At 39.1% G+C, this 12364-nt stretch overlaps 1 protein-coding gene across 2 annotated transcripts in view; it reads right to left on the bottom strand.

Annotated features, from left to right (window-relative positions):
• Positions 1-434: 434 nt before the first annotated feature.
• Positions 435-12364, bottom strand: part of tmem132e (transmembrane protein 132E) — a 356024-nt gene continuing 344094 nt past the window's right edge. For both annotated transcript variants that reach the window (XM_079872223.1, XM_079872222.1), the window contains exons 7-9: positions 10957-11233; positions 7601-7795; positions 435-1674 (exon numbers count right to left, since the gene is read on the bottom strand). In XM_079872223.1, the coding sequence (XP_079728349.1) occupies positions 604-1674; positions 7601-7795; positions 10957-11233 (1543 nt within the window). In that variant the 3' untranslated portion in view covers positions 435-603. The remainder of the gene's footprint in view (positions 1675-7600; positions 7796-10956; positions 11234-12364) is intronic.

Genomic DNA, 12364 nt, shown 5'->3' on the forward strand with positions numbered 1-12364 from the left:
ACATCCCTGACAGTTTCTGTGGCTAAGTGTCAGGTTTATCAACAATGGCATGAAAATGATCCATCTCAAACACAAATCTGGGACAAAAGTAGATCTGCACTTCAAAGGCCTCTTTGTTGGAGAAGAATCTGTTGGATTAAAAAAAAAAAAGAGAGAGAGAGAGAAGAAGAAAAATGGACACAGTGCCAAGACTCCAGGCATTCCTCTGAGAAAGATCCCATCCACAGCAGGGTGACCCACACATGATTGAGTACTTCAGGGATCCATTTTGATATTAGTGTTCACAACTAAAAAACTCTATGTTTCCCATAAAGATTGTACACTCACCCTTCACCCTTCAGTAATCACACACACCGCTAAAGCCATTTTAGTTAGAATCCCTTAGACTTGTCTTTGGCTTCCCTGGTAGCGTCATGAATATTTTTATTTTTTTTAGTTTGTACAAGTGTCAATGTGTAAGGGAAACAGCACTGTGCAGAAAACCCCAACAAAACTGGACATTAGGCCTTGGTTGTTTTTTTCGTGAAAGGTACCTCCCCTCTAGAGTGAAAAATAAGAGAGAGAAAAATAGAAAGGAACGTCTTTAGAAAGCATATAACCCGATCAGGCTATTTCCTTTATCCTGCGCATGTAGTCGTGCAGTTCCTCTGGGTCCTGAAAGCCCATGTCTTGGCAAACCCACTGAATGTCCTCTTCATTGGCAATGGGGATGGAGTTGTAGGGTAAATCCTCTGTGGGAAGGGTAAAGGTGGTGAACTTGACACGCTTGCGTTTGGAGGTTGGCGAGCTGGCATCTTCTCCGTGGTCTTTGGTGGAACCGCCGGAGCTGCCATCTCCTCGGCCGTGGACTTGGCTTTGTACGCTGGTCTGCGAACTCCCACTGCTGTGGTGGTCCCCGTGACAACATGTCTGTACCCCCTCCAAGGTGTTGCTGGGGCTCTCCACCGTCTGAGGCGAGAGGTCGTTCTGGGTGCGCAGGGGTTCCCCGTTACCCAAGAACACCCAGTGATGGGAATGATCCATGTTGGCTTGGCCTTCAGGAGGGATGCGCTTATGGCGATACTTCAACACAAACACAATGCAGTTTATAAGAAAGACCAATATGGCGAGACAAAACACGCCGAGGAGAGCATACATGCCGATCTCTAGGTCAGTCATGCTACGGGGATTGTGCACAAACTCGTCATCCTCCTCATCTTCTTCAGTCGGTTCCTCAGAATTGCTTATTGTAGGGAAGTTGGTGTAATCAATGGGCACGCTTGCAGGTTGCTCATTAGATGGCTCATACCCTCCACCACCCACGTTGGGATCGATAGCGGGCTTTCTCGTGTTGGAAGCCATTCTAGTGTCTATTTCAGTCTCTGTATCCGCTTCCTCCTCAGAGTCTTCATCTGGTCCAAAGCGGACTTTGACGAACACAGGAGATGAAGCAATGACACTCTTGCGTTTAGTCTTCTGGCAGGTTTCGCTGATGGTCATCTCCACGTGCACTACCTCTCCTGTGCCCTCACTCTCGGCAACGATGACTGGCCACCGCCCCTGGGGTTGTTGAGCCACCGAAACCACCTTATCGTCTGCTGTGGAGGCATTGAGGTTGTATTCTTTAGGGTCGTACATACTCAGGGGGGCGGCGGTATTGTCACTGTAATAAACCCAGATGGACAAACTGGCCTCCTACAAACACAAAACAAAAGAAATTGTGAGCATAAATTCTTTGAATTCTTACGTTGTTGTCTGTGATGCACTCTAAAGGGGGGCCCACACTGAATGAGTCTTGGAGATTTATATTTTATAAATAAAGTGGTAAATTATGTTTTTTTTTTGTGTGTGTGTGCATAAACAAAGCACTTGCGTCATTTCAGAAAACTGAGGTTTAACCACTAGAGTAACATGGATTACTTTTATGATGTCTTTCCTACGGTTCTGGGGCTTGAAAGTGGTAGTTGCGCAGGCTGTCAATGGAGGGACAGAAAGCTCTCAGATTTCATTAAAAAGATCTGCATTTGTGTTCCGAAGATCAAAGAAAGTCGGGTTTGGAACGACATGAGGGTGAGTAATTAATGACAGAATAAAAATTTTGGGGGGAGCTAACTCTTTAAGGCAGTGACACAACACATACATTTTTCAAATGCGAAAACATTGTACAACTTTCTCTTAATGCAAAGAGATTATCTATATTGGAAGGGTTTCGACCTTCATCTCCTGACTTTCAAAACTTCTTTTAACTCTTTCTCCGCCAGCAACAGCATTTAACATTTTCATAGAACTTTCGTGGCCCCTAGAATATCTGAACATGCAATGTATGAAAAAAAAATAAAAATTTACATTTACATTTTACATTTAGTCATTTAGCAGACGCTTTTATCCAAAGCGACTTACAAATTAGGACTAAATTAAGCGAGTCATCATGAAGAGGCAAAAACAACGCAAGAAGTGCTCAAAATACGAAGTTCGGGCATTATTCAGAGTAGCATAAGCCCGATAAGTGAGGTTTTAAAGGGAAAGGGAAGGTTTTTTTTTTTTTATGCGGTTAAGTGCTCACGGAAGAGAAGGGTTTTCAGCTGTTTTTTGAATGTTGTCAGGGATTCTGCATTCCGGATGAGGGTGGGGAGAGCGTTCCACTAGCATTGAACTGTGAATGAGAATGTTCTGGAAAGTGATTTTGTGGCTTTCTGTGATGGAACCACAAGACGTCGCTCTTTGACCGATCGTAGGCTTCTGGTAGGGATGTAGACTCGTAGGAGTGAGTGAAAGTAGGAGGGAGCTGAGCCTGTGATAGATCTGTAAGCAAGCGTCAATGCCTTGAACTTGATACGAGCAGCAAAATAAAATACCCTCTGCTTTTAAACAACAAAAATACTGCTCTATTCTAGCTTAATGCATTCTCAACATTTTGAGCAAAAAGTTGAGAAAATTTTATTTTTGTCAAAGACTACATCTGGATAGGATTCAGAATGATGATCAAAACATAGATGGACTAGATCAAGTCCATCAACACCTCCAAAGCTTCACCATCCTACAGCTCATCCTGGGTCGACATTTCATTCGGTAACGTTAGGCAGTTTTGATTTATATGCGGTTTAATGTTGATGATCGTGTTATTTTACATATGCATCTGCTTACATATGCTATCGCTTGTTTCTGCTTCTTCTTCACCTTTGTTCTGATCGGATATCATGGATTCTTTCAGAAGATGTGTAATAGCGCCCCCTACCGTATAACAGTGAAAACGCGGAAAGAATATTCCATCAATGGCGGGGAAAGAGTTCAATGTTAATTATCCAAAGTTTTCTGGTCCATAAAAGACAACTGTCTTGAGCAAGCAAAATACAGCCAACATCAGAGGTGCTTGCCTGCTTTAGCCGTAAGAAACAGACTGAGGGGAAGGAGCACTGGCGCGACGCTTGTGTTCTTGTCACCTCATAACAAGCCTGAGCTTGACAGTTGTTTTCCTGCTCATGCTCTCTGCTAAAGGAACAGCACAACACCTTACACCTGTTGGCAGGCAGACAAAATAAAACCACTCTGCCAGAGTGCTTTTAGTCAGAAATGAAGTGTTGCTTTGCTTTTATATTCAGGAAGAGAAGTATTTATCTGCCTCAGCAACGGCCTGTTGTGAGGCTGTAAAAAATATCTTCTGTCGCGTCACTAACTTCAAGGTTGTTCTGACATTCGAGCTCAGGCTCTGTCAACACTGCTTGTCAAGATGAAGAGAGTCTTTGATATGCATGATCTGAATAATACATTGAAGATGACATGATATCCTCGTGGACCTTTTGAGATCACTCTAGCCACTAAATAAAATGACATCAATCACACATGGTCCTTGATTCTTCTACAACTTTTACATAGATGAGTCATTACATTTCTAACTGCCAAAAGTTTTTGAACTCTATCTTGAAAGGAAGTTTGAATTCACTGTACGTAACAAACTATAAAAGTATAGTGTTCTTACATCCAAGACACTTGGAACTTTAAAACAGAATAATCGCTTACACCAGCATACAGCAAAATCAATTATTTAAGGCTGCCAGTTAGACAAAAGAAAGGGGCATCTAAAGTGTAAAAGAAAGAGCAAGAAAATCAGTAACACTTTACACAAGCTTCAATTTGTTAACCTTAGTTACTTTAGTTTATTGCCACCCGAATTCAGAATGTCAGTGTTTTTCTCCCACTACCCGCGTTAAAATCCCCGGCCAAAAAACCTACTGTATTTTCACAAACACCAAGCTCGTGTGGTAATTTAAAAGCTGTCTGAACCCACATCACTGAGTTTATAAGAAAACATCAATTCAAAATTCACTGTTTAATTCCTTTGGACCACTGCTGAGCACCGTACGATAACGATTGCGAGAAGAAAAGCACGTAAACATCTGAAATGGGTCATCATATAAATAAGAGGCCGTATTAACTTATTCCTGCTAATTTCCACATTTTTAAAAAGCCATCCATCATTTTGAGATAAAAATACAAGACATAAAACCATTTTAACTATAATGCATCCATCTTCCTATTTTAAAACAGGAGATTTAAATAATCAACTAGGATATTATTTTCCTATTATTACATTTAAATTAAATTAAAATATAATTTATTATTTCTTTAATATTATTTACAGAAGACAATCATATGCGACTGACCACACGTTCCCTGGTTCGTAGCATGACAAGACTCGCTCCTCCACCATTGTAATGATTCCACTGGAGGCGAGCTTGCAGAACCCAAGTGCAGTTTACTTGTATACAAACAAGATCAAACATAAAACAAAAGCATGGCATGGCATGAAACTCAAGACTTAAACTTAAACGTGAACATAAAAATGGACATAAACTTCCCAACAGTGGTTACAGGTAACAATACTTGACAAGGACACGTGGCAAACATGAGGGCATAAATACACACAAGACTAATGACAAGACAAGGGACACCTGTGAACAATGAAACAATCAGAAAATGACACATAAGACAAGGGAACACATGGCAGGATCACATGACTATAACAGGGAACCACATGACAGACATGAAACAAAACCAAAACGTGACCACCATGAATAAATCGCCATGAATAAAACTTTTAAAAAAAAGTTTTATCACTGAGGTGCCATGCAAGTTTATTTTTATGAACGTCCACGTGAGAAATATATACCGTCCGAAAAGGGCCAATGATACGTTATGACATTTCAAGTTTGTAGAAATTAATAATAGTTAATGTATTGTCAACAGCAAATAAAAGTATATGTACTAATTAACTCCAAGACTAGGTTAAAAATCTAGGTTAAAGTTACTTTATAAATTCACTTTTGTTCAATGTTTATTCGTGTTCGTTCATACATTAATGGTAATTTATTCTAAACTTAAAACTTAATGCATATAGAGAAATTATAATTATCTTTTAATAAATTATTAAATTATATTAATGCATTTTAACAAAGACTAATATATGCTGTAAAGAATTATTGTCCAATGTTCATGATGCCTAATGCATTAACCAATCCCAACAAATTGAACCTCATTGTAAAGTGTTACCAGAAAATCAAACAATAAAAAACCGAAGGCAGAAACGATTGCAAAACTGCTGTTATTTTGTGACTGCAGAGGTGAAGTAGGCAAGTGCACTGAAGGATTGAAATGATGGACTGGTAGTAGTGGTGGAGGAGGAGGGTCATCAGTGATGTTTATTGCACAGTCTCCACAAGCACTTAGGCTGATACATTACGCTAATTAAAACCAAAGGTGGCGAAGCACAGAGCGGGGGAGAACCGCTGGATTTTAATGCGTGAACTGAAAGCAGCCACCCTCGTCTGATGTTGGTCACAGGCTAAGTACAGAGCAGGAAAAAAAGGCCCCGAGCTCTCGCGGCAGGGCTCCGTGACCTGCCCAAGACATCGCATAAATTAGCCCGGCAGCATCCGAGGTCTTCACTTGAAAATACGAGTGAATGCGCTCCAATTAATGCTTTGAGAAAGATTATACAGCAATTGCATGGAGCTCCCCTGATGACACTCGAGAACGCCAGAGAACAGAGGTGGCGGTGGCTTCTTAATAAGCGAGATGCTTGCTCATTTGGTGTGCTGATATTAAAGGAGATCTGAATATGTCTGAATGCCAAACTAGCCTTTATTAAAGTAGTGAGGGCCGTGCTGAGGCTAATTTGCCAATGGTGTATAACCTTCGTGGAGACTCGATTCATCAATATGAGGCTAAGTCCAGCCAGTGTTAACTCTTGAGGAGCAGAATAATCCTGAGCAACAAGGACGGATTTCACATAAATGTCACTTGCATAATTAGTTGCAGGAGGCCAAAGGTTAGAGCTTTTCCATGGACTCAGCTGCAGAGGGGTATATGATGACAAACGATACTGTCATATTTAGACAATTACACAAAGCTACAAGTTTGTATTTTGTGTATAAATTAACTAAGATTCTTCAGTGTGTTTCTTTCCCCTAAACAAGTGTGATCATTTTAGTTATACCTGTTATATTTCACACAAATTCAAATACATTAGATGATACCATGACAATTCAACTAAAATATGACACTTTGGATGGTTTTACATGGTCTGTAGCTGGTTTAGTCTACTCATATGATGGTCTGTGCTGATTTATGCGTTGACTAGCTGAAAATGGGGGCCAGAATGAGTTGGTAGACCATCTTGAACAAGTTTATTAGAGCTTGGAACAGTGCTATTTTAGTATGATTAATATACTATTATAGTTTATATATATATATATATATTTAGAATTAGATTTTGTGTTTATATTTAGTTTTCACTTTAAATTTAGTTAATGTTTTAGCAATTTTGTTGTGCATTTTTGTTCTTTTTATTAGTTTTTTTTAAAAACTTTCAGTATTTATTCATTTTTATTTATTAGTTTTAGAAAATGAGAAATGTAGCTTTGCTTAACCCTTATGTTGTGTTCGGGTCCTTTTGACCTGGAGAGGATCTTCTTTTTCCTGAAAGTGTTAGTTAATGTTATCGCATTGGACTACAACTTACTGACTTTGCTCACACAGGGTGTTAACTACTTCCCAAATTTTTTGGGGGATAATTTTTGTCCTTTTTGGGTGATTTTTTTCCACACCTTATTAGACTTGTGGTGTTCCCGGTCAAAAATTACCAGCCTACAAAAAATAGCTTATAAATCTCTTGTTACGCTAAGAGTTCTACAATCAATCAGTTTAAAAAAATAAATACAAAAGGTGTCCTAATTGAATCCTGTCTTTATTGAAATAAAACAAGTTGACCAAAAGATTGAATCCAATATTTGGAGATAATATAGCATAATGAGTGATTTACCGGCAATTTTTAAAAGGCCGGTCATTTTTGACCGGGAACACCAAAGGTGTAACAGGGTTTTCAACACAGCGTGTTCATAAGCCTAAGGTTTGCATATTTTAATTTCAGTTGATGTTTATGTTATTTCACGTATTATTATTTTTAGTTAATGATACCTTGCCATGGACCAGCAACAAATCAAATATACTGCACATTCAAAAAATCTGTATTTTGTTTAAAATGTAACAACATACTGTCAAGACAGCCAGATGAAATGTCATTTCGTCTAGAAGGTGTGAAAAACAATGAAGGGATCAACTATACCTGCTTAAGAGTGGAGAGTGTCTGCAGGCCAGTTGCCTTGGCAACCATGGTATGGCTGTTGCCAGGGCTTGGTTGAAGATTAAGTGCCAGTCCCGAGATGGCATGAACACGAAGCTCCGCAATGGACACTTTCTCGTCTACCACAAAGAACTGCGTTTCACCCAGTACCGCCTCCACTGCCAGTGGGGATTCAACCTGAAATCAACAAAACAAGATGAGCTTTCACACTCCGAAAGACAATGGAGGAGTAAAGACAGTTTAAATGGAAGAAAGAATGGGGGGGAGTGAAATTACAATGTCTGTCAAACAGAAACATTTAGTGAGTAATCCCACATATTCAAGATGCAGCCCACTGAGAAAAGGAAGCAAGGGAAAATGCTTCTTTTCTCTAGAGGACGGTCAGCACTCAGCCTCCACATAAATCCTGACACTTCAAACCCATTATATCACGGTTTCTTCACCTCCTACCAGCGTTAAAGGTCACCAGGGACTCACCGAGTGAAAAGTCAAGTGGGGCGGCACAACTAGGAGGGTCAGAGAATCTCTTTTTTTTTTTTTCTCCTGTGTGTCTTTGCTGAACCATGAGACCCTGGGAATCCCAAGAGCCACACAGCGCCAAGTTAGATAAAATGTGCCTCAATATAGGGATAGTTTTTATCTTTTCATAATTCGAAAAGATTAACTTAAACTCACATTTTCAAGACAAGAACAAGGCAGCTTATGTGGAGTGTTTTTGCCTCGAGAAAGACACAATAAGAGGGAGAAGTACATAGAGATTGGATGAATTTTAAATCTGAATCGTTGCCAGCAGCCTACACTTCAGTCTCTCAATGACAAACAAAATTATGACTAGTAAAGAACACTAAAAGATGTTGACAGAAATTGAAGTTGTTTTTGCTTTCCCTTTACACCATGTGCAAATGTCAAAATGGCATTTGCAAAGTGAGCTCATTATCTTATGTTATCTTATCTTTTCAATTACAGCTATACTGAATAAAGAACAATAATATAACCTTCTTATTATTGTCTTAATCACAGCTGAGTCAGAGCTAGTTACACTTATCAACACACGAGGGAGCAAAGCGAATTTTGCTCTTCTAATTTAGCCCTATAAACTCCATAATGACTGGTAATGGTGTTCAAAAATCTCCAACCTCTACAGCAAACATTTTCATTTCCAACCTGCTATTACTTCCCTCTTCAAAATTACCCATCTCCAGCTAAAAGCCCTCAACGCTGATGTAGGTTTATGATCTAGCCATGCTGCTGATTATACTTCCGTCTGTGAAGTGGCAATGCTCAACCATCTTTTGGCATAGATAAGCCATTTTTTTAGCCTCATCTCTCGGTGAAGAACATGATGCTGTCTTGGCGTGCGGAAGCTCAACCCAGTCTTTTCCTGATCCAGCCTAGACTTGCGACCCATATGTCCCAGATGCACACTGTTTGTGTCCCAATGCACTAATGTTTTGGAGAAGGCTGTTACAGTTCATTGACCATCCAGTCCTATACAATCCTCCGGTTGGAAAAGAGATGTAGACCTTGGGGGGTGGGGGAGCAGATGAATGTATAATTGAACTAAACTGTTTTGTTCTTGCATTTTTTATTTCCCGAGTTCAAGGCAAGCTTCAAGGATACAGCACATTTGAAGGAGAGAAAAGGAATGGCAGATAGAAAAAGGGGAACTAAAAACAAATTCTTGCCAGAATGGCTAGTTTGTTTGGTATCCAGGCGGTTGCAATTAGTTTTATTATACTTGCTGATATACCTTCTTTTGATGTTTGCATTATAACCAGAGCTTTGCATGCATGAATAGAGTGTGTTCAAAGGCTAAAAAGGGACTGCCTATTCCCCTAAAACCTGATTACTGTACTTGGTAGACCTGGCGAGCCAATTAAGTCATAGGAAATACAAAGAATCAGGCTCAGAGGGTAAGTATTGTACACTTAATGCTACTGTAGATTGATTCACAGGACCATTACAGCTCAGTCGATGCTGAGAAGGGGTCAGCAATACCTTCTGCTGTTCAGAAGATTATCAAAACAATGCGTCAACTAGAGACGTTCAAAGCTTAACGGCGGAGCGTCTTTGTGTTCAGGCCAAAGTGACGGGTGGAGGATGAGCGTTCTGGCAGAGAAAGATCAAAGACCCACCAAATAAGCTAAAAAACCCTGGTGTGGTTGACTAATAAGCAACATTATTCATACCTTTCCCTTGTTTCTTTTTTTTTTTTTGAAGGGTGAAATGATGCTTCTGTACTCAGACTCGTTTATTTTCAGCTTGCATTCAGCAAAAACATTCGAAATCTGCATTGGCCATTAATTATTAATGGCCTTTGCAGTTTTCCCAAGTTAAATTAGCAAACTTTTTCTTTTATGCTCAAATTTGTTTATGGGCAAAAACAGACTGTTTTTTTTTGTTGTTGTTTTTTTGCCAATCAACAGACAGCACTGTGGAGAGGTGTGATGAAGCTGTCATGAACAATCAAATCTCTCTCTGTTTGGACACAATGAACTGATTGTGTGTGTATTCAATGGAGAGAAAACTTCACTTTCAAGAATGATTCCCCCAATTTAACACTAGAAAGCGTTTTTAGAAAGCACTGATAATTCTCTTCCCAAACATCCCAGTTTCTGAATAGCCTACTGGGACTAAATATGCATATGAATAGCTTTCTAACGGGGCATTAAAAGACAAAAACAGCAGCAGAGCTAACTTAGATAAATTAAATATGAGAATTTGAATTATTGATTTAGGACCCCTATTGATTTTATCAATAAACTACATTTATATTCTTAGCAATCTGTCTGTTTAAAAACACTAAGATAATTATCAGGTTGACTTTGAACTATGAGCAATTGTTGTAACAAAAGAAAAGAGAAAGAATGATAAAACGAAAAGTACAAACTTTACTTTCACTTTCTTCCCTGATGTTGTTTTGACGTTGTTATGACTATGTTATAACACTGGCAAGGTGGCCTATTTTATTTTTTACTTTGCTTTGATTTTATTATAATAGCTGATAAAATAAAAAAGTAAAAATAAAATAAATTAGACCACCATACCAGTGTCTAAAACAAAACATCAGGGAAGAGAGTGAAAGTAAAGTTTTTTTACTTGGATATTTGAGACAGTAAAAGGGATTGAACAATTGTCCCTAAGACACTTTGCATCATGTCTTGACAGGTATAAAAACAATGAGTAAGGATCAGTGTCCAATAATGTTGGATGAAGAGAATGTAATACAGCTAAATTAAATTGCTGCATTGTAATATGGTATTGAGAGCTCCATTCACCTCTCCCCCATTATTCCATCAATCCTACATTTATAAGGTCTATTCTTATTTGTATTCTACCTTCAGAGTGGATGATCCAAGCTCATTGGCCACAAGCACCGTCCTGTCCACCAGCTCAGCCACCCTGGCGTCCACCACCTTCAGAGAGTCTTGCACCAGCTCAGTCACATCCACTTGCCAGTCAGGACCCAGCATAGTGATCATCTGGTTTGTGCCTTCAGTAGAAGTAGTGTGGAACTGGGTCAGAACCTTAACCTGGGCCCTCTGGTACTGAAGCGTACATCCACGGCTCACTTTACGGTCATCATCATCGTCGTCATCGCTGTCTCTGGCCGTTCTGAGGAGATGAGGGAGAGGTCATTGTGAGTAGGATAAGAAATTCACACCAGAATATATGTGCCATTCATATGCATGTTAGAGTGACTTTTCGTCTCTCACTGTTTAATAAGTTTGCACTCAAGTTCGGTGAACTTTAACAGCAATTTATGTGGTGAAATAGAATGTATCTATCTATCTATCTATCTATCTATCTATCTATCTATCTATCTATCTATCTATCTATCTATCTATCTATCTATCTATCTATCTGCCTCCATCCATCCATCCATCCATTCAATATACAGTAGTCAACATTTGAAGTGGATCAAAACCTTTCATCAAAGTTATACATGAATTTTGAACAATACCCATTCTTGTCTTATGACAACTTTGATGAACTTTTTTGATCCATTTCAAATGTTTACTATATATATATATATATATATATATATATATATATATATATAATTAAAGGGAGGTGTTGGTGGTCATTTTCTATAGAGCTATAGCAACAGTTATTCATCCAATGATCTGCAAATGATGCAAAAGAGCATATATAAGACATGCATTCAGACTCATTGCACAGAATCTTAGTGAACCTTACTAAAGTGTACCCGCTTCTAAAACTGTGATGAATAAATTGCGTTCAGCACCGATTTTTTGGCATGCTTGTGCCATTACCTAATTAATTCGCATTTCTTAAGTGCATTGGGTGTTAAAATAGCTAATGTGTGCATATAAACAACCCTCCATCGTGAATTCCCTCCAAAATGTTTGTTAGACCTGCATAACAATATGAAAAAGTGCATCATCTGGAGACCTGTTTCAAAGAGTTTTCGCATCAGTGACTCTTACATGCCTCACACATACCATCACATTCAGTCTATCTAATCTGCTCCCTTGGCAGCGTGTCACCATGTGAAGAAAGCGAGCGGAAGCAGGGTAAGAGCATTCTACACACATAACTAATTAATCAGATAACCGGAGATGTAGAGACAGCTGTCTGACAACACACGTGACTGACAACACATGCCCATCGATAAGCCTAAACTGAACTGAATGTAAAGCATTGCGTTATATCATGTAAGGAGACACAGTTACTTCTCAGCAACAAAGAGAGATTAACAGGCACACAAACACAGAAATAGAA

Source organism: Squalius cephalus (assembly GCF_949319135.1).
Source record: "Squalius cephalus genome assembly, chromosome: 5".
NCBI lineage: Eukaryota > Metazoa > Chordata > Actinopteri > Cypriniformes > Leuciscidae > Squalius > Squalius cephalus.